Raw genomic sequence first — 23,188 nt, 5'->3', positions numbered from 1 at the left:
AAAGGGAATCCCAACATCTGGAGTCTTTTGAAGGTCCTAACACAGCATCCTTAAGTAAAGACAAGAGGTAAATGTAGGAGTCAGACTTTGAAAGGCAGGGCTCCATGACCATGCCAGGGCATAAATTGTTCTTGGTGAAATGAAGGAGCTGTACCTGATTAGGATCCCTCTGGCCTCGGCGAGCATCCTGTATTTTATTTGGCATCTTGCTCTTCCTTGTGCCTGGAACAAAGCAGAGGCTTAGTTAATGTTTCTCAATTAATCAAAAAAAAAAAAAAAAAAAAAAAAAATGAGGCAGCCTCGATCTGCAAGGCAAGAATGAATGGACTCATCCTCACAAAGGAATTTACAAAGCAAAAACAAAAAGCAAAAATCTGAGACAATCACAGGAAAATTGAGACACAAATACTAGGTGGGTGGGCCTCAGGGGCTCCCTGGGGGAGGGGCTCTAGGCTGGGAGAAGTGCAACATCCTCCTTCCCCTGAATGCTTGCTTTTGACCTTCCCCAAGTCTTGCCCTGGTTTGCCTTCCTGGCAGGCAGACCTTCTGGGATTGTAATCAACTGACCAAGTTTGAAAGGACAAGACCCTTCCTGTTAACTCCCGTGCCTTCTAACTTGCCAGTTCTTTTAAACTCAAGCCAGAGAAAATTCTGGGTTGAGCCAATGTATCATTGTTTTTCCTTTGCACTCATACTTTATCCCTAGAGAGTACAATACTGAATCACACAGACTTCCTTTTATCCTGGGTCATTTTGATTCTCACAGCTCTCTGTGGGTCACAGGAACTCCTGCTCGTCGGCCCATCTCACCATCTAAAACTTCATTGATTTCTTCTGTGCCTTAGATACCATTAAAGAGACAAAAAAAAAAGTATTCTTACATAAAATATCTGCACTCATTCCAGCTCTATAATTGGCTCCACGCTTTGCCTTCAATGCATTGCCGCCTTCTGTCCAACTTGAATCTGTAGGTGGGAAATGCCGAGAGAGCTGGTTTTAAAAATAAATCTGACAATCCAAGGGTTTTATGTTTTGTACAGATCTATCCCCGCGGTTTTAGACTATCTCTCTAACCTCCCATTGGGCATTCATGTCTAGGTAGCCTGTTGGTACTCCACACTAACCACACCCACATTCCTTTTCATTATGTCTTCCACCAATGAAGCTGTTGCTATTTCTGGTCTTGCTATAACACACATGTAAAAATCAGTAGATATCTTTAGCTTCTTCTTTTCCCTCTCAAAATCACCAATGTGGATTTTCATTGCTATTACTCCTTGTCAGACTCCTTACCTCAGAATTGGTCTGTTGCATCTTCTAACACATTTCCCTTCCTCCCACATGGTCTCCAGATGCATATATCTATGTTCATGATCCTGCTGAAAAGCTTTCAGTATCTCCTCAGTGCCTGCTGAATTAAACACAGACTGCCTAGCCTAGATTTGAAGATACTCTACAATGTGTTCCTAATCTACCTTTCTAACACTGTATCCTACACACTTATCCTTATGTAATCAGATGCAAGCTTCCTCACTGTTCCTAGGATATACCCCACATCTGTCAACTTCCCCTTTTTTTCTCCTGATGTTTCCTCTACCCGGAATCCCCACCTACTGACCCAACCTTGAGGGGTTTTCTCTAACTTCTCTGTCCATCAGTCTTTTCCTGATCTCCCCTACTGGATTCTCTTTCTTCTGGCATTGTCTTTTTCACAGCCTTTCTGTCATGGCCTTTTATGGTTTCACCTGTTTGTTTTTTCTTACAGATACTTCATACATTCCTCTATTCCATGTCTCCTGATTCTGCAGGAAACATCTTGGACCTAGAATATCCATTAGGTCTCAGCCTTCCTTTCTGCCGGTTCTTTTCCTGAGATCAGTCACTATTGAAGCCCAACACTTATTGGACTTCTGCTAACTCCTGTGTTTACTGACCTCCTGATAAATCTTTTGAAATAGATCTGTTCACAGGCCTTCTAAGTACTTCTGATTCCAGACATCCCAACTTGATAGCCTATCCTTCAATTACTACATCCCTCAGCGTCTGCTTAGATTCTACACAGCCACCACCAAAACCTCTTACCTCCTTCCAGCACTGTGATGTTCAGTTGTATTGGCCGGACAGCCAGGTGGCACTTAGAGGTAGATCAGGTCACCTGACTTTCTCAGCTAGTAGAGACCTAGTTTTAGAACCCCCTTTCCGTTTCTGGAATTCACAGGTGAGTGCTAAAATGCCACAAAGAGATGCTTGGGTACAGGCAGGAGGAGTCTAGAGAAATTCCAAAGAATCAACCAGGCAGTAAGTGATGGTAGTAAGTTCAGGGGCCGCATATTTAAGTACTTGGGACTTTATGCATGTGCTTTACACACACACACACACACACACACACACACACACACACGCACGCACACGCACATTTGCGCACATACATGTACACACACACTCATACACTTGCAGGTTTCTTACTTCTCTCCCCTTCTATCTCTGTTCACTCATCAATTCCTTCTTGTTGCGCCCCAAACAATTCTGAGTCTGTCTCAGTTCCCAGGTTTGTGTTGCCCAGAACAGAGAAAGAGTGTGAAAAATCTGATGAAATGCCAGGAATAAAGCAGTCGTGTCACACTGAGAAGAGCCACTGTGAGAGAGGAAGGGGGGTTGGAAAGAAGAGAAGTTAGCTAATAAAAGGAGAGTGGGTTCGGGAAAGGACTCAGAGAGCTGCTGAGCAGTTCTGGGGACAGTGACTTACCCACTACATTCACAAATTGTTTCTAGTCATTTTAATTCACGTGTGCTTCAGTCTTTGCCTGGATGAAATTCCAAGCCAACTGGTCTTACAGGGTCCTTATCCTCTATTTGTGTCACATCAATCAGTCCTAGGTCACGTTTTTCATCCAAATTATTCCTTCATTTTTTTTCTTTTCATTTCTGAAGCTCATCCCAAACAGCTATCTCATGGCCAGCCTTTACTTATTTTATTCTCTGTAGTTCATTCTCTTCATTTGCTGTGGGACAGCAAAACCCATTTCACCTTCTTTGTTGACAAAAGAATCCTGGGATTTTTTTCTCCATTATTAATTATTATAAAGAAATAGAAAACCAGAATTGTGATTCTTAGCTTATAGATTTGGTCTTTCCTGAGAAGACAGAATAGAAATCCCATAGATTTCTTTTTGTTGTTTCAATTTTTGTTTTAAGTTTTGTTTGTTCTTATTTTTAACTTTCTTTTTTATCTATCCTTTGTGTCTTTCACATCATGCATCTTGATGTCATTCATCTCCCTGTCCCTTTGTATCTGTCCTTTGCTCTTGCAACCTCCCCCCAAAATTAAAATAAAATTTAAGAGAGGAAAAAGAAAGAAAGAATCTCATCATGGAAGCTGTAGTGTGATATATTGAATCATGCAGTAAACCCTGGCCCTTACTGGAACTCCTCTTAGATATTCTATTGCTGCCCTGTGTTGTGGAGATCCTGCAGCTTTGGGTCTGCAGGACCAGCTCCTTCACGTTTAATATTTCATTGAGATAGGCTCTTACTGTGCAGCTCTAATTGGTCTGGACTTGACTTATAAACCACGCTGGCCTTGCACTCACAGAGATCCACCTGCCTCTGCCTCCTGAGTGTTAGAATTAAAAGTATATGCCACCAAGCCCAGCTTCCTTAGGTTTACTTAATTTCAGAATAGAGCTCCAGAGTGGACTTTTCTCCTGAACTGCACTGAGGGCCCAAAAGAGTTGTTCTATTTGTGTCCATCTTTTCTACTTAGAGGTGCTTCCTAGGGAAAAAAAAAAAAGATAAACCCAGCTTTCCAGTGGAACATGATATATTGCTAAAGCCTTCTAGCCTGCTTAAGAGCTCTGTTGCTGGGCTGTAAGGACATAGTTACAAGCAGATGTACAAAGGGTTTTTATTAAAGACCCTGATGTGTGGAAAAAGAAACAGCTTGAGATGGAGTATAGAGATTGGTATTAAAGAGTTCAAGTGTGAATAGTTCTAGCATGTAAATTTCAAAATTCTGATAGGTGTTTCAATATTCCTGTTTCTTCTGTAATGGTGACTGTCAAGTTGTCCCTCATGCAGTATAATATTTAGCACAGCTCTCTACAAAGCTTTGTTCTTGTAAATATACAGCCATTATAAAAAGTTCTAGAAATGGAAATCTCCTTGGCACAAAGGGCTTGGTTCAATGCAGTTGTGCAGTGTTAACAGCTTCTTCCCAGGGACCCAAAAATGCTGCTAAGATTCACTAAGATTGACACATGCTTCAAAATTTTCAAACTTCCTATCAAAAAGTTTGAAGATGAATGCTTATGCATACTCTTCTGCACCCACGGCTGCAAAAGGCACAGAACAGGGTACTGGTTTCTCTGTGTGGAACCAGTGACTCATCAATATTTTCATCTTAGAAGCAGTTCCTATGCTACTGGTCTCTCCCTCATGTTCTCACTAGCCTGTGGTCACAGGGCTCTAACAAGAAGATCAATCCATAAGATTGGCTTTTGGCTACAGACCATATAATATCTATATTCCTGAAACAAAAGGAATGACATGAAAAAAACATTGAGGTGTTATATTGAAAGATGATACCTTCCATGAAGACCTTCTGTTACTGGAAGACACCTTCCCACTGAAGATCTACAGTCTCTGGAGATTCATCTGGCTTTGCTACACTTCTCTCAAAGACAGAAGAAATCTATAATGGCTCTCACAGAAGCTGGGGAATGAGTTCTGGACTTCATAACTGATCCCTGTATTTTTTTTTTTTTGCAAATTTCTCTATCACAGAAAAGAGTGCCGGAGATTAAAACTGAGAATGAAAGAGCACATGGTTGGTGGGAAATCTAAATTGATTAGTGGCTTCAAAAAGTCAAGAATCCTTTTTTAAGCAGAGAGAGGCTTTGTGGGGATGATACAAAGGCTTTCAGCAAGCAGAGGGCCAACCCAGACACCTCTATTTTCACCTTGGAGGGGTCTGGGAATGTAGCTAACCCAAGCTCTATTTATATATTCCCAAAGTGAGTTTATTATGTCATCACAGGAGTCAAGTGAGATAATGGCTTTGGAATCCCTCTGTCAGTTGGAATAATCCCAAGCAAATGTTAACTATTTCTACATATTTCAAAATGATCACATGGGATAAAGTTTTGTAACTGTGGAAGGAAAAATGGCTTCAAGAAAGGTTTTTCGGTATTGCTGGGTATTTTTGACATCTGGGAACTTCCTTCAGCAAAGATCTTTAGCAGGTTATCTTTTAGCCTTCACCTGTACTTCATGAGCCATGCTCCAGTGGGGAACGGAGACATAAAATAGCCAAGATGTCGCCTTGCCTCTGTGAAATCAACAGGGTAGGACATGCTCTCCTCTTCACTTTCATCTGCACATAGTGTGGACCTTCCTTTTTCAAGTTTAAGTCTTGTAAAAAATAATAATAATAAGCATTGGCAAGACTATGAAGAAGTGTGAGCTTGTATAATGGAGGTAGCTATTTTAAATAGTACAACCAAAATGGAAAGCAATAGATCAAAAAAATCAAATCAGAATTGCCATATATGCCAGAAACTATACTTCTAGATATATCCAGAATAAGTAAAAGTGGATTCTTCAAGAGACATCTGCTCAACTATATTGTTAGTGGCATTATGTAGAAAGGTAGAATAAACCCAATTGCCCACTGATGGGTATACAACCAAAACATGGCACACACATACAGTGGAATATTATTTGTTCTTAAAAAGGGAGGAGATGCTGATACAAAGAGATGGTTTGGCCATTAAAGTCTCACAACCAAATGGACAAGAAAGGAAATTGTGTCATATCCTAAGGAGATGCACACTGAGGATATTGCACTAAGTTGAATTAGCTAGTCCTAAAAAGATACATCCTTTACTATTCCACTGATGTTAGGCATCTAGACTTGTCATACTCATAGATGTGGAGAGAAAACTGGTGATTGCCACAGGTGGGCATAGAGGAGAATGGAGGATGTCACGTGATGGGTTCCAGCTATGTACCATAAGAGAGTCCTAGGGGTTGGTACACAACACTGAAGATTCTGAACCTAAAAATGGTTCCCATTGTACATTTATGCCTAGTGTATTTTACCACCATTAAAACAGAGAGAAAAATTGGTTAGAAATATAGCAAATACTACAGCGATTCTGCATTTTCTCTTCCTTTGATTTGTGACTGTGGTCCTCTGATTCTGTGTAGCAAGCCTGCCCACCAGAGCTTGAGTAAGCATGGTTCCAGAAAAGGACTTGGAGAAAACAAATCACAAGCTCCTTGCTTCAGCTTGCATCTCCCTGACACTTCCTCTTACAAATATTCCTCAGCAAATGCTGCAAGAAGAGTCTAGAAGAAAGCACAGCATTGTGCTTAAGTAGAAAAGAGAGCAGATATTATTTAGCCGTATTATTTTAGACATGCCATATTCCACTAACAGCTGGCAAATTTTTTAAGCATGGCCCAAAAGCTGTAATCGCTGAATGGAACTTCCAAAGAATGCACAGAAAGGAGAGCACATTCCTGCAGATTATTTAACATAATCATCTCATTTATGTTCTAGCCAAACACCTAAGATGCCTCCCAACTTGACACTTCACGAAACAGGTAGTTAATTAGCATAGATAAAGCAGCATTTAACCCTGAGTCTTCCCAGCAGGCATCTGGCAAGGTATGAAAAGCAGGAAAAAGAAAATAAAAATGGTGGGGAGGGGGAAATGGAGAATGGAGCCAAAATCTCTTGGAAATGAGAATCAGAGGAAGGAAGGCAATAGCCCTGTGGAGGTTTGTCTGGAGAGGCCTTGGCACTTTGGACTCACTAGTTCTTTGTAGTGACTTGGTTTATTTTTGGTGTATCCATATGGTGTGAGCATGAGCTGCCCATAAGAGGGCATGGTTAGGAAGTACAGGATGTCTTTTTCCTTGTTTTCTATAAGGCTGGGAACTACTTTAGCCTCTGTTTCTGGCATTGGTTCTATCCACAGAACATTAAATCTTGGCAGTTTGTGGATATGCTGATACCTGGAAAATATAGGAGGTCATAGAAACGTGTCATGATCTCAGTTTACAAACTGAATAGCAAGCCTTGCTCAGGGTACTCCAGGCTTGTCTGTGACTGTCAAGTCAGTCCTGTGAGTTAAATCAACGGCATAGTCACTAAAGTAACCATGCCTATGAGGAGCTCAGAATGGCATGAGAACTGTCCTGAAGGTGTAGACTCAAACTGTGCAAACTCCATCCCTTTGTGGCTCAAAACAAATGCAAAACAAAAGGGCAGTGTAATAATCTATTCTTAAACCTGTAGTGAATCAGGGGGTTTTGGAGGATAGGGAGTGGGGAACTGGGAATCAAATGTCAGATTCCTAAGGCAGGTTCTCACTGACTCATCCTCCATGTCTTCCTTACTGGCTTCTGTCCCATCAGAGCTATTTTGTAAGAATCCAGGCAGTCTGCCCACATTAGTAACAGTAAGTCCCCTACATGCTAGGTCAGTGCCCTTCCTATGTGGCATCACATTTAACCCACATATTGGACGTTGGTTAAGATGGGATTGTATGACCAATGTTCAAATAATAAGAAGACACAAACAAACAAACAAACAACAACAACAACAACAGAAACAAGACCACCAAGCAATGGAGACTATCTTAACCCTTGGCAGCCAGTGAGTGGTAGTGTTCTCACCATCCCGATTAGTCATCTGCTTCCAGTGCCTTCAGCATACCGAGATTTGCAGACACAGAAGTGCGCAAGAAGAAGAAAATATTTACTCTGCTTGCTGTCTGCCCCCTGCTGTAAAAAATACCCAAAGAGAGCACTCTGTCTTTAATCTTCTTGATGGTGACTTATATATTTTAAAACCAAGTGATGGTTTAAAACGTATTCTGACCGTTTATGCTGGCTAGATTTTTTTGGAATTTTTTTTTTTTTTTTTACATATCGATCCCAGTTCCCTCTCCCTCCCTCCCTTCCTTCCTCCATTCCTCCCTCACTCTCTCCCCTCCTCACATGCACCCCGACCACCCTTTATTCCCACTCCCCCCCACACTCCTCATGTAGGGTGATGCCATCCAGGAGGGGTCATCTAAATCTGTCAAGTCATTTGAAGTAGGGACTAGGACTTCTCTCCTGTCTCTAGGTTAAGGCAGTTATCCCTCCATGGGGGATGTGTCCACAAGGTCCTTTTGTGCACCAGGGATACATCCTGGCTCCACTGTCTGAAGTCCCTTAGACTGCTCAGTCCTTCTAGCTGAGACCCATGTTCAGGGGGTCTGAGTCAGTCCCATGCTGGATTTACAGCTATCAGTCTGGGGGCCCGTTAGCTCCTCCTTGTTCAGGTCAGCTGTCTCTATGTGTTTCTGCAACCTGGCCTTGTCCTCCCTCTCTGCATCTGGACTCTAGTTCAGCTCAGTGTTCAGTTGTGGGTGTTTGCTTCTGTTTCCAACAGGTACTAGATGAGGGCTCCATGATGGTGGATAAGTTAGTCGTTGTTCTCATTATCAGGAGACAGCATTTATGGTAGCCTTTCCACTGTTGCTGAAATTGTTAGAGGGAATCATTCTTGTAGGTCTCTGGATATATCTTTAGGTTCAGTTTTCTCTTCAATCCTATAATGGCTCCCTCTTTTATGTTCTCTCTCTCTCTCTCTCTCTCTCTCTCTCTCTCTCTCTCTCTCTCTCTCTCTCTCTCTCTCGTATTCTATTGCTCCCCTGACTCAATCTTCTTAGTCCCATGTGCTTTCCTGTCCTCCCCTTCTCTTTCTCCTAGTTCCCTCTCCACTTACTGCCCCCCCCATGTCCTCTGGAGAACTTGTCCCTTTCCCCTTCTGTGAGGGACCTTATATGAATCTCAGAATCCATCTTGTATCCTAGTTCCTCTGGCGGCATGAATTATAGGCTGGTGATCCTTTGCTCTAAGTCCAAAATCCATATATGAGTGAGTACATACCATGTTCCTCTTTTTGTGACTGTGTTACCTCATTCAGGATGGTTTCTTCAAGTGCCATCCACTTGCCTGTGAATTTCAAGATTCCATTACTTTTTTCTGCAGAGTAGTATTCCATTGTGTAGATGTACCACATCTTCTTTATCCATTCTTCACTTGAGGGGCATCTAGGTTGCTTCCAGGTTCTCGCTATTACAAATAATGCTGCTATGAACATAGTTGAGCACATGTCTTTGTTGTATGGATGTGAATCCTTTGGGTATATGCCTAAGAGGGGGATTGCCGGGTCCTGTGGTAAACTGATTCCCATTTTCCTGAGGAACCGCCATACTGATCTCCAAAATGGCTGTACAAGTTTGTACTCCCACCAGCAGTGAAGGAGTGTTCCCCTTTCTCCACATCCTCTCCAGCATAAGTTGTCATTGGTGTTTCTCATTTTAGCCATTCTGGCAGGAGTAAGGTGGTATCTCAAAGTTGTTTTGATTTGCATTTCCCTGATAGCTAAGGATGTTGAGCACTTTCTTAAGTGTCTTTCAGCCTTTTTGATTTCCTCTATTGAGAATTCTTTCTTCAGTTCTGTAGCCCATTTTTTTAATAGGGTTATTTGGTGTTTTGTTGACTAGTTTCTTGAGTTCTTTGTATATTTTGGAGGTCAGCCCTTTGTGGGATGTAGGATTGGTGAAAATCTTGTCCCAGTCTGTGGGCTGCTGTTTGGTCTTGTCCACTGTGAGAGGACTGGGATTGACATGTAAAACAAGCTTTGTTTCAAATATAAATGAAAAATATTATCATAAAAATGTAGAGCATTTTCTTAATTAGTGATTGATGTAGAGGGCCCAGCCCATTATGGGTGGTACCATCCCTTGGCAAGCAGCCTTGGGTTCTATAAGAAAGAAGGCTGAGCAAGCTGTGAGGAGCAAGACAGTAAGCAGCACCCCATCCATGGCTTCTGCATCAGTTCCTGCCACCTCCATGTTCCTGGCCTGTTTGAGCTCCTGTCCTGACTTCCTTCTTTGATGAACAGTGAGTAATATGAGAGCATATGCCAAATAAACCCTTTCCTTCCCAATTTGCTTTTCGGTCATGACGTTTCATGACAGCGATAGAAATAGAACAAAGACCTAAGGCATTAGTCTAGATCTACTCTGTCCTTATTTCGCCAGTCTCATTAGAAGAGAGTTCTACCCTTGAGTACTGTATAGACAATACCATCTCTTCAAAGGAAGTAAAAGTAGTCAGAATGGTTATGTTTAATAAACTGCTGTGGTTCTTAGCCCTTCTTAGTAGTTTTTGTTCATGAGTTTATCTGCTGAGCAGGACTTACTGCACAAGGAGACATTGACATTGTGAATGAGATCTGTTCTGAAGCATGTGCTATTATTATGGGATGAGTGGGACTTCCTCCAGAAAGGATCCTGAAACAGAGGATTCATGAGGTGTTGACATACAGAGGCTTCATGAATCGGTGTCAGTAAGGACAAGTGGCCCTGGACTATAGAAAACACTTCCTAGAACTGAAACAAGCAAACAAGCAAACTTGCCTTCGCCATTGTAAAATTTGTGTATATGTGATTTTTAGTTTTACCAAGAGGCCAGCAGCACCCAATATTAGGACCAACTGTACAAACCAAAATATAAGCCATCCAGTTGAGGGCTAGTTTGGTCTTTCATTCCTGAGCAGATGAGCTGGGTCTATGGACACGATCTTACAGAAGCTTTGGTTACATTTTAGGATTGAGTTATACAAAATGCAAGGCAAACAGCTTGTTAAATGGAACAGGCCATTCCAGGTGTAACAGAGATATTTATGTTTGTTTGGTTGTTTTTCTTTAGTAGGTTTGTTTGCACATTTGGGGTGGGGGTGGGGGGTAGAAAAGGAGATAAAAAAGACAAATGTCACCAGGAAAGCTTGGGTGGTGGTGGGGGCTCATTTCACACACAGGGCCAGAATGGCTGTTCTAAAGAAGCTTTATGAGCAAGCTTTGGAGAGGGATGGAGGAGGGGGAAAGGGGGGTGCTTTTGAGAAATGGGGAATTCTGAGAAGTGATGAAAGAGAGGAAGAAATGTGCTCTGTAGAAATGGCCTCTCATTCGGGGAGTGATGTGCTTTTTAAACACTGTACAGAGAAAGCTTTCCACTGTTTGCTGTATTAGGAGCCTGAGACATTTAACCTTGTGAATGATCACATTGAAAGCCACAGGCTAAATTAGTATTAAAACATCATGTGTTCCCCATCATGCTTCTAGAACTGATCTGAGGTAGATATAGGTCAGAACATAAAATCTATGTCAACATAATGCTAATCACGTAGTAGGCAAATCATTACACTGATGATGGCAGAAGAAACTAGTAAATCCAAATGGAGAATGGGCAGATAGAAAACCATAGACCCACCCTAGACTCCAACTGTAAGGAGGTATTAGGCTTCCACATCCTAACACTGACTTTAATTTTAAAATTATCAAATGGGGCTTCTTTCTTTACATGGCTACAAGAATGGAAGATAGGAAAGAGAGAGAGAGAGAGAGACAGAGACAGAGACAGAGAACATAAAAGAGGGAGCCAATATTGGTTTGAAGATAAAGTTGAACACAAAGAAAGGTCTAGAGAACTACAAGACTGCTCCCAACTAACAATTTGAGCTTCCGTGGAAAGGCTATCATAAATGTCCTTCCCGGAGAGTGAGATCAACAACTAACTTCTCCATGGAGCCCTCAACTAATGCCTGTTGAAAATAGGAGCAAACACCCATACATAAACACTGAGTCGAACTAGAACCCAGAAGCAGATGGAGAGGACAAGACCATGCGGTAGAAGCACATAGAGACAGCTTACCTGAACAAGGAGGAGCTAAGGGCCACTAGACTGATAGCTGGGAAGCCAGCATGGGACTGACTCGGGCCCCCTGAATATGGGTCTCAGCCAGAAGGTCTGAGCAGTCAAAGAGACCTCAGACAGTGGAGCCAGGATGTATCCCTGGTGCAAAAAAGGACTTTGCAAACATATCCCCCATGGAGGGATAACTGCCTTATTCTAGAGACAGGAGAGAAGCCCTAGACCCTACTTCACAGGATCTGTCATATCTACATGACCCCAACTGGATGGCATTCCCCTACATATGGAATTGTGGTGGGGGGATGGGAGAGGAGGGTGTTTAGAGTGCATGTGAGAGGGCAGAGAGGGTAAAAGGGAGGGAAGGAGGGAGGGAGGACAGGAGGAGAGGGAGGGAGGGAGGGAGGGAGAGGGAACTGGGATCGACATGTAAAATAATAAATTAAAAAAAAAATGCTTTGACTCCAAAAATTTAACTTGAAGAACAAGTTACTGGGGAAAAGGATTTCTATTTTTGTTTCCACAGAAAATGAAAAGATGTGGATTCCTTCCAGACTAATGTGGTTTGATCACGCCAGATCGCCTGAAACAGAGTACAAGCTGATCCTACATTCAAAACAGCTGGACAAAACAGCCCTACAGACTACAGCTAGGATATCTGAATCTTCTTCGAATCCCCCAAGACAGCGCCCCTTACCAGCAGGAAGTAGTTTGGAAAGAACGACGCCCAAATTCCCAAATATTGTGTATAAATGTTTGTTTTCATTTAATTGGACTTTGTTATATAAAATTAAATAAAAAATTATAAATAAAAAAAAAAGATTTTCATAGCTAGAAAGGCTGACATCAGAAGAATGACCCTAGTAGAGCTTCAGTACATGAACATAACCATGGTCCAAACACAGTGTCCATACTCTTGTCCAAGCATAGATACAACCATTGATGTTGAGGGCTGGAAGCACATGAAAGTCCAGCTCCTTAAAAAGCCTGCTCATCCTTGTGTTGTCTTTATCATTCCATAGAATCTGGAAGTTAAGAGAAACATCTAGAATGATTCATATTGTGGGGCAATCTTTTTTTTATAATTTTTATAATTTATAACAAGCTTGTTTTACATGTCAGTCCCAGTTCCTGTACCCTTCTGTCCTTCCCTGTCCCTCCCCAATCAACCCCCATCCCATCTCCTTTCTGCTCCACAGGGAGGGTGAGGCCTTCCATGGGAAGTCTTTAAAGTCTGACATGTCATTTGGAACAGGATCTAGAAATACTGATCCATTATCAGAAGCCCCTAAGACTGCCCAGTCCTCCTAACTAACACCCACATTCAGGGAATCTGGGTTAGGTTCTATGCTGGTTTCCCAGCTATCAGACTGGGGTCCTTGAGCTCCCCCTTGTTCAGGTCAGCAATTTCGGTAGGCTTCTCCAGCCTGGTCTTGACCACTTTGCTCATCACTCCTCTCTCTGCATCTGGATTCCAGGAGTTTGGCTCAGTGTTTAGCTATGGGTGTCTGCTTCTGCTTCCATCTGCTACTAGATGAAGGCTCTAGGGTGGCATATAAGGTAGTCATCAATCTCATTATTAGGGAAGGGCATTTAAGGTAGCCTTTCCACTATTACTTAGATTGTTAGTCAGGGTCATCCTTGTAGATCTCTGGACATTTCCCTAGTACCAGATTTCTCTTAAAACCTATAACATCTCCCTCTATTATGGTATCTCTTTTCTTGCTCTCCTCTATTCTTCCCCTGACTCAATCTTCCTGTCCCCTCCTGTTCTCCTCTCCCCTCCTCTTCCTCCTAACTCCTTCTCCTCTCTCCCCATGTTCCCAATTTGTTTGGGAGATCTTGGTGGGACAATCTTTTTATACACTGTGAGGATGTGTCTCTGTTGGGCACCTTCTGATTGGTTTAATAAAGAGTTAAATGTCCAATAGCTAGGCAGGAGAAGATAGACAGGATTCCAGGAAGAGATGGGGATTCTGGGAAGTAGAGTGGTGGAAAATTTGACAATGAGACACAGGGAAGTCAGATATACAGTGTGGAGCAGGGATAATGAGACACATGGCAGAATGCAGATTAATATAAATAGGTTGATTTAAGTTATATTAGATAGTTAGGAACAAGCCTAAGTTACAATCATTCTTTCATAACTAATAAGAAATCCTCATGTCATTATTTGGGAGCTGGCAGTCCGAAGAAAGTCTTGAGAAAAAAAAAAAAAAAAAACTCTTCTAATTTTCTGTAAATTTCAACTTAATTATAAGTGATGACTGCCATCACAATTCCAGCCTCCAGCTTCTCCTTAACTGCATTAGTCTTTTTATAGTCCTGGCTCTCAAATTTGATCCAGCAGACCTGCTAATACACTGGTCTGGGTGGGGGTATACCTGTAATCCCAGCACTCTGCAGACAGAACAAGGCAAAAAGACCTCAAGTTCATGGACTTTATGGTGAGTCTTGGATTACCCCAGGCTGAATAGTGAGATTGTCTCCCAATAACAAAACTCAGACTGTCCTACTCATCTGCCCTCCTCCCCTGGCCTTTTGAGATGGAGGTAATTTGTGTCTTTCCCAGTTTACAGTTCTGCTGTTGGTTTTAGGAATGACACTTCCTGGGTTACTTTTTATAGTTGTGTTTCAAAAAGACTAACAAAAAATATATCATTTTAAAAGTTGTCTCACTCTCTAAAGGGAAGAGGTGAAAGGATACATGAAAAACCACCACGCTATGTGTTTTCCATATGGGATCAAGACCACATAGCAGATACATGGGTTCTTATTTCCAAGTTTCCTTAATAGATGAAAAACTAGGTGAAACGTACTCTCCATGTTGGAAACTTTTTCCGATACTATTTGACAAGATTCAATAGCATCCCTGGCTTCCAATATGCATCTTCTTCTACACTTAGGTAGGCTTATCTTCCTATAAAAATAATTTTGGTTGCAGTAGAATGGAGTCAGGATACTCAGTTTTTGGCAAGGCTACTCACTAATTCCATTTTACTCGAAGTGAATTCAGTGCAGTTTTTAACGGCTAATGGGAAAGAAGAGTGCCACTAAAGAGCTCAGAAGTGACAGGTACTCAATGGCATGATTTAGCATTATGAGGAAACTAAAGACACCTCTTTCACAAACCATTGGCAACAAGCAAGGGGCAATCCATTCTCTAGCATGAATTCCAGTTCATCCAAATGATCTTCTTGGGACTGTTGGATGGTTTGCTGATCTGGAGGGGACATTCAAGCTCCATAACCAAGTGATCATCATTGTAAGAAACTGTGCAAGGAAACCAGGCTTTAATTCCCCTACAGTGCCCTTTCTTACTTCCCCCTGGGGTTCAGTGATGGTGGCAAGGATACTGGTAAAGAAACCCAGCAATTAGTTCTTTTCTCTGTTACCTTGTTCTCTTGCCCATTGCCTTGATGGTTGTTTTCAGGACTGGGCACTGATTCGCCAGCACACCCATCCAAAGAATCATTTTCCCCATGCACCCTAAATTATCCCATGGTTGAATAAAAGCCAAGTAAATAGTGGCTCTCAACCTTTATTGCACAAAGCATCACCTGACAGTCCTGTTAAACTCTGGGTCTGGTGACACATGCCTCTAACACCAGCACTCTGGAGAAAGGCAGAGGCAAGAGGACCTCAAGTTCAAGTCAAGTGCCCACAAGCTAAGATGCTAAACGTGTACATAGCTTATATGTCTATAGGTTTTATATACATAGTTTATCCGAAGAGGCAAAGCATATATCCGCTATCATGATCAAGAATCAGAAGTATTTTTTTAAGTGACTCAAACCTTCACTTAAACTTCTCAAAACTATGAATAGGTCCAAATCCACACCCCTGTGTAGTGTTTATTAAATTCTCTAACTACTCCTCCACCCATAGCCACTCCCTTTTTCCTCCTTCCCTGTCCATCTGCATTCTTCTTAGAGGTGGGTGGGGTTTACACTGATAATTTTAGGTTCTCTTTGGTGGAGAAGGGGCTCTAAACAGTCCCAGGTTATAACAGCTGTATCTGTCTTTGATTTGTTAATGGCCTGGACCAGGCATTTTGTCAAAGACTTGGGAACTGAACTGATGAAGGCTCTTTCCCTTCACACAAGATACTTATAAGTTGAGGCAAAGCATGGCTGGGGTTATCATGTTTAAGGGACTTTCTTCTTGTAGCTTCCCTGCCTCTCAAGGTTTCCAGGATGGTCCCTAACCCCCCTCTTACCTCCATTTTTGTTTTAAAAATACCCATTTATGACCATATGTGTACTTCTTTGTCACCCCCTCGTGTTCTCATTCTTTTATATATCCTTGCCCTGGGCAGAGGACATTGAGTGATTGATATTGGCCAATTCAGGTTAGAGTTTGAATATCTATCAAAGTTCAGGTGAACTGATGTCCTCTGCTTAACAACACCAATTAGTCAATCTCTGAGTGAATTCTATGTAATTTTGACACAGTTATGAGTGGGCCTCAAATTTGGGGCTGTACTTTGTAAATTAGCATGACTGCAGCATCCCACAGAGATCTGGATCCTAGGACCCTGCCTGGTGGCTGCAGTGAGGAAAGGAAGAAAAGACAGACACATGGGCAGCAAAGCATCCAGTTTCTAATCACTGCATAGCAGGAGGGCTTGGCTAATCTCTGTAAGAGCTATGCATAGGTAGCAGTACCAGGCTGCAAACATCAGAAGAGAGCTGCAGTTGCTAGTCTTTGTATATCCTCACCAATCCTTCATAAACACTCGTTTAGACTCCTAAGGAAAGCTTTTCCATCCCTCTTGAGTCTGGCCCTCACAGATAACAGTTTGGACAAATTGTCTCATGGGTCCAAGGCCTTGGAGTCCTCTATATGGTCTTGTCCATGCCAAAATGCACAAGGCTTCCCTCACGTGGGGCTTCCTCTACCTTCCACATGTGTAGAGCAATGAAATAATAATGCTAGCTTTTGAAGGCAGTCTCCTTGGATGGCAGCTCATGATGCATGGTTTTAAAACAATCATCCCACTGCCACCTAGAACTTGTTGGCAGAACAAGCATGAGTGGGCATTGGAATTATCAAGAGTAGGCCTGTTAAAACCCAGATGGCTGGGCTCTCAGCACACCTCCAGAGTTTCTGATATAAGAGACACAGAGAGACCTGAGGACATTCATTTGTAACATATTCCCAGATGATCCCGATGTGGGGAACTAAGGACCACCCTTTGAAGATCACTGTTTTGTCAGGTATGGTGGCACAGGAATTTCTTCCAAGCTTTTTATGAGACCATGTCTGACATAAAATATAATCAAAGGGATGGGGACGTAAGTTAGTGATAGACAGCTTGCATAGTATGTGAAAGATTATAGCTCTGTCGCCTGATTGACAGAAAGCGGGGAGGGGACTAAGGGAAGAAGAGGAAAAAGAAAGGTTATTGTTTTAGTGCAGTTAGGCTAACCTGGGAGCTTTCAAAGCATGCTGTGTCTTATCTTAAAACAACCAAGCCATCTCTTCAGGAGGGACTGAGATAGAGGGGTCATTTGGCCCCTTTCCACAGGTGATTTTAATATCCAGTCAGGATAGAAACTCCTTGAGCCAGACCTAAAAGCTTAGAAAGTCTGGCCCTATGGGAGTGACAGAGCACAGACGTTTTAACACATTACATGCAAAGGGGTCGGAGAACTGGATCCCTAACCACTTCCTTAGTCACACAATTATCTGGCCATGTGACCTTGACCTTGTATAAATCACCTTACTTCTGTAAGTTTGTTTCCTCTGTTTTTAAAAGGGGGAGGGTTCCCTTTTTTTTTTTTTTTTTTTTTTTTTTAACATTTAGACTAACAAGACAGCTCTGCAGGAAGACAAGGCACTTCACCCCTGTAGCGCCACACTACGATCTGTTCCATGAATCTGGCAAAGCCTAGAGATTGAAATAAAGACAAGACAGCAGGTCATTCATTCAATGGCAATGTTAGAACGCCAAATGCCGAATGCTGTTTATTGAGGGGAAAGAAAGGGCTTAAATACTGACTTACAGCACAGTGGGAAAATTACAGGAATTTTAGGCTTAGCTCCTCCCTACGAGGTGTGTGTTGTCACAAGGAGTGTGTTGTCATGAGGTGTGTGTTATCAAAAAGGGAAGAGTACCAACAACAGCCTTGGGGCCAGGAGTTGCGGCCAACAGCTTCAGGCTTGCTCAAGGTGCCTGGGGGGTGTGTGTGGGGGGGAGGTCTATGCAGGGCCCTACACGCCCCAACCCTGATAACCTGAGTTTGATCTCCAAAACTTAGGTACATAGAAGAAGAAAAGAACCAGTACCTGCGAGTTGTTCTCTGACTTCTTAAGCTTGCCAAGGCATGTACAGAAAGGGATGAGAGGTGAAGAAAGGGTAAGGGAGGGGAGGGAACAAAACCACTACCAACAAAGAACAGGAGAACTGAAAAGTGAGCTGATTCTCATGAATCCTTATGGGGTGATCTGCTCATGGTTCTCCTGTTTCGGTCCTCGGAACCCTAGCTTTATGAAGAAGGCATGGGCAAAAGCCCAGTTTGGTGGAAAGGGCACTGCTTTTTTGAACTCTCTCCACAGTTCTGGCAGAGCCTCTGGGTGGTGCCTGGGCAGATTCTGCCAATAAAGTCAGGCTCAGTGTCTGTACCCACTTTCAAGTAGTGTGTGGTCAGGACGTCATGGGTCCTTTCCAGGAAATGCTGCATAGGCACCACTTCTGCTAGCTTCTTGCTGACCGGGCTCATCCACTGATAGACCTAAAACAATCCGAAGGATCACACAGTGACCAGACTCACTAGGCAGGCTGCTTGATTGCCTCCAGTTGAGATAAACATTCTTTCACTTATGTCCATACTCAACTCCATACTCTGCTCTAGACTGCAAATGCCACTTGATAAGCAAAACAGAACTAAAGCCATGGTTTATTATCTCCCACCTGTCACTTCCTTTCAAGACCTCCTGGGCCACCAAGATACCCCTATCCCCCCATTGATGTTGACAAATAAGCAATTGAGAATGAACAGTTTTAATAATCCACCAATGACACTTCAGAGACTGTGTACATTTAGCATGCCCTTTACACAGTCATCAGAATTAGTCTTCCTGTGCCACACATTTTTTATTTTATTTGTTTATTCATTATTATCATCATTTGTGGGATCTTCTTTCCTCCTTAGGAGGCTAAGAGCTATGGATGGACGCTCTTTCTGCCATAAGGTTCATTTGGCTCTATCCCTAGTACAGCAATGTGGAGGACTATAGAATGGTATAGATGTGTGTGTTTGTGTGTGTGTGTGTGTGTGTGTGTGTGTGTGTGTGTGTGTGTGTGTGTGTATTGGTGGATCCTTAGGCTGTTTGGATCCCTGTCTCACACAGGGAATACTGGGCTCTTGGAGCAAGTGTTCTCAAGAGTGAATGTGATAAGGTTTTGAACCTAACCCCTGAAGTTCCCTCTGGCTTCCTGATTGATGAAGTCATTGCCATCCATCCTGATGGGATGCAGGTGAGGTAGGTGGTCCTCACAAGAGGGTGACTTAATTGTTTGGACTTTCAGCTTCCCAAACTGTGAGTTAATTAAACCTCTTTTATTCATAAAGTTAGCCATCTTTGGGTATTTCATTATAGTAATGAAAAGTAAAGTAATAGACCAATAACATTTTTTGTTAATGTTCTAATATTAGACAACATCCATGTGTACCCATGTATGCCCTTCCCAGAACCTGCTTGTTGAAGATTCTAAGTCAGACCCACATTAATAATTTTGATTAAACTTTATAGACCTGAATAGATCTGATTTAATTAGGGATCATATATATCAAGCTTTGAAGGAATCTTATACTGTGACTAATAAATCTGTAACTGGGGTTCTATAAGAACAAATGTAGTGAAAAATGAAGACATATTAAAGCAGCCATCATCATGTCACCCAAATTTCTATGTAGTTGATAGTGAGCAATCCAGAATTACAGGAAATAGTAGTTAACTGAAGAAAACAAATTATTTTTAAAATTTAAGTATTAATTGGCATAGAGACTATGATGAAAATTTGTTAGTACCTTAACAAAACTTGACTAAAGTCAGTTTCAATTAGTCTGTCCACTATAAAAGAAAAGCATTTTATGACACAAGTACTGTAAGCATTTGTGATGAATCAGAGCCAGGATACAGACAGGCCAAATCTCAACAAAGCTATAAATAGCAGCAACTGGAATTGGTGGGTGTATATTTAGTTATTGCCAGATGAGTGGTAATGCAGTCAACTTTACAATGCTTTAAGATAGATGTTACTATTCTAGTTCCACAGATGAACAAACTAAGAATTAAACAGACTAATGTCTTTACCAAGGTCACACAGCTAGCAAGTAGCCTAGCTAGGTGTGATCCTATTATGTTACTCTTCCTGTTACTATGATAAAAAAAAAAAAAAAAAAAAAAAAAAAGAAAGAAAGAAGAGAAAAGAAAAGAAATACTCTGATAAAAGCAATTTAAGGGAGAAAGGACCTACTGGGCTCACAGTTTGAAAACAATGTCTACCGTGACAGATAAGTGCTGAAGGTAGGGGCTTGGTAGCTGGCTACCTCTGTCCATTATCAGGAAGAAGAGAGTGATGAATGCTTGTGCTCAGCTAGCCTACTGTTCCAAACACTTCAGAACTCAGGAGCAAGGACTACTGTCTTCCTTTAGGGTGGATTCTTGCACCTCAGTCAACCCAATCAAGACCTCTCACAGGCACATCCAGAGGCTAACCTCACCTAAATAACCCCTCACAGGCTTGCCCAGAGGTTAACCTCACCTAAATAACCCCTCACAGGCGTGCCCAGAGGCTAACCTCATCTAAATAACCCCTCACAGTTGTGCTGGAGGCATGTCTCCCAGACCATTCTGGATCCTATCAAGTTGTCAACACTGACCAGGACATCAGACCAACAGGTTTCCCTGGGCATACAGCATCATATTCAAAGCCAGGGAACCAATAGTTCTTTAAGGTGCTGTTTACAGAGGAAAGTATAAGTTCTTTCTAGCATTCTGAAAAATTATTCTAGAAAAATAATATTATATCCTCAAATGCAGAGAATATAGATTGATTAAAAAACCTCTTTGGAAGGCAATTTGTGCATTTATATACAACTTTTAGATATGTATATCCTTTAATCCAACCACTCTAGCTGTAGAAGTTTATACAAAAATAAATAAATAAATAAATAAATAAATAAAGGGTGTGGCATCACATAGACATACACTCAAAGCCATTTCTTTTTCACTATCTGCTTTCAGAAACCACTATGCATCTCCAGAGCATTACAAATTCTTCTTCACAGAAGGCTTGTCCCTCAAAGAGAAACTGTGGAGCCCCCTGGATCCAGCAAGAGAAAACATTTTCAGCTAAACTAAACAGAACTCACTGAGGAACCTTTTCTCCCTGTGTCTCATGCTCACACAGGCAACTCTGTGCTCCTCTAATCTGCTAAGGGCATGGCAAACCCAAAGAAGTGTTAATTATGGTTCATGTTCAAACTGGTGCATGGGGCTGTTCTTCCCTTTTCTTTGTGCTGTTAATTTGTCCTTTTGTTGCCTGTTACCAGGTTTTGTAGTTTCCATGGTGGAGGGAGAGATGCTTGGAAATCCCTTCAACTCACAGTTTGAGCCATTCTAGCTTGTGAATATTAATATTGAAAGTAGCCATCCTGCTACATCCTAAAGCAGGTTGTGACTTCCAGCAACACCCTCCGTCGTCATATGTGTGTCCTTACTCACCTCCTTATGGGGTTGTATCTTTCATAGGAATAAGCCTCAAGGCTCCTCTGGACTGACAACCTCCTGTCTTTGCTGCACTGAGGATCTGGAATGAAAAGAAAGATGTGAAATAGTGAAGACATCAAGACTTCCTGAAGAGTAGAGGATTGATTTAAAAGGTCATAAAGGGATTGGAGAGATGACTATAAGGTTAGGACCATTTAATTCTCTACCAGGGTTCAGTTCCCAGCACTCATGTCAGGTAGCTCACAGTTGCCTTATAACTACAGTCCTAGGGGATCTGACTCCCTCTTCTGACTTCCATGAGCATTTACATGTGGGCTTGCACACACATGCCTACACACACACACACACACACACACACATTTTAAAAGTAAAATTTCAAAGGTCACAGGAGGCAGTGCACATGGGATTTGAAGTCCCAAAGCCAATGTTGAAGTAATAATTCCTTGATTTACCTGCTATGATACCTTGGGCAAATATTTAGCCATTGTGAAATGTGCTTTCTTTGACTACAGAGTGAAGATGATTATGTCAATCTTGAGGGAGGCTAGAACAACTCAGTAAGGCATTATAGATAAAAAGCACTTGTAAGTTTCTAAAAGATGTAACAGCTAAGATTTATTGAGCTGAAACTTTTTATGGGACAGGTGTTATTTTAAGAAATTTAAATCTCATTTTCTCCTCTCTAAAAACATTGAGGTTGAGATAGATTTCTTTTTTGTCTCTGTTTCAGAGAAGAGGAAGCCAGAACACAAGGAAAGTATTCACTGGGTCCAAACCCTGGCAAGTCAACTTAAGAGCCTCTAATACTAACCACTGCTGTAAATGGTGAGAATGAATCCCTATGCAGCAGTTGAAACCAATGACAGTCCACCATGACATAATCACCCAAAGTCATATTAGAGTTCATTCCTAGTGTAGTATATTCTATGGGATTTGACAGATGTTGCTGTCCAGTATAAACCAGTCTCGTATCATACAGCACAATTTTAGTGCTCTACCTGTCCTCCGGACTCTGCTCGTCCATCCTTCCATTTTCAATCCCTTGATAATTACTTCCCATCACCGAATCTGCATAGTTCTACATTTTCCAGAATATTATATAGCTGGGATCACACTGTGTAGCCTTTCCAGATTGACTTCTTTCACTTATTAATATGCATCTTAGCTATTTCTCTATTATGAAGAGACACCATGGCCAAGGCAACTTATAAAAGGTAGCATTTAATTGGGTACTTGCTTACAGTTTCAGAGGGTGAGTTCATGACCGTCACGGCAACAGGCAGGCAAGCAGGCATGCTGTTGGAGCAGCAGCTGAGAGCTTATATGTTGAGATAACAACAGCAAGGCAGGGAGTGAGCCAACTAGAATGGCATGGTCTTTTGAAGCCCAAAGCCTACCACCACTGACACACATTGAACAAGGACATACCTCCTCCAATAAGGCCACACCTTCAAATCCTTCTCAAAAAGTTCCTCCAATCAGGAAACAAGAATTCCCATATATGAGCCTTTGGGGTCATTCTCATTCAAAACTCCACAATATGCTTAAGTTTCTCCCATTTCTTTTCACAGCTTCAGCAGTTCCTTTCTCGGTGCCAGACAATATTCCCTTCTCTGGATATGCCACAGTTTACCCCTTCACATATTGAAAGACACCATGGTTGCTTCCTATA

At 41.9% G+C, this 23,188-nt stretch overlaps 1 protein-coding gene across 1 annotated transcript; it reads right to left on the bottom strand.

The window, feature by feature from the left end:
• Positions 1-10,223: 10,223 nt before the first annotated feature.
• Positions 10,224-22,811, bottom strand: Cpo (carboxypeptidase O). Its single transcript, XM_051190643.1, is given in 7 exon segments — positions 10,224-10,358; positions 12,690-12,800; positions 14,895-14,921; positions 14,923-14,953; positions 14,955-14,998; positions 18,408-18,512; positions 22,758-22,811. Coding segments are annotated over 7 exon segments (507 nt in total).
• Between the last annotated feature and the right edge of the window lie 377 nt (positions 22,812-23,188).

Source organism: Phodopus roborovskii, unplaced genomic scaffold (assembly GCF_943737965.1).
Source record: "Phodopus roborovskii unplaced genomic scaffold, PHOROB, whole genome shotgun sequence".
Classification (NCBI taxonomy): domain Eukaryota; kingdom Metazoa; phylum Chordata; class Mammalia; order Rodentia; family Cricetidae; genus Phodopus; species Phodopus roborovskii.
Note: the sequence above shows the minus strand (reverse complement) of the source record. Positions and strands in the feature narration are given on the sequence as shown.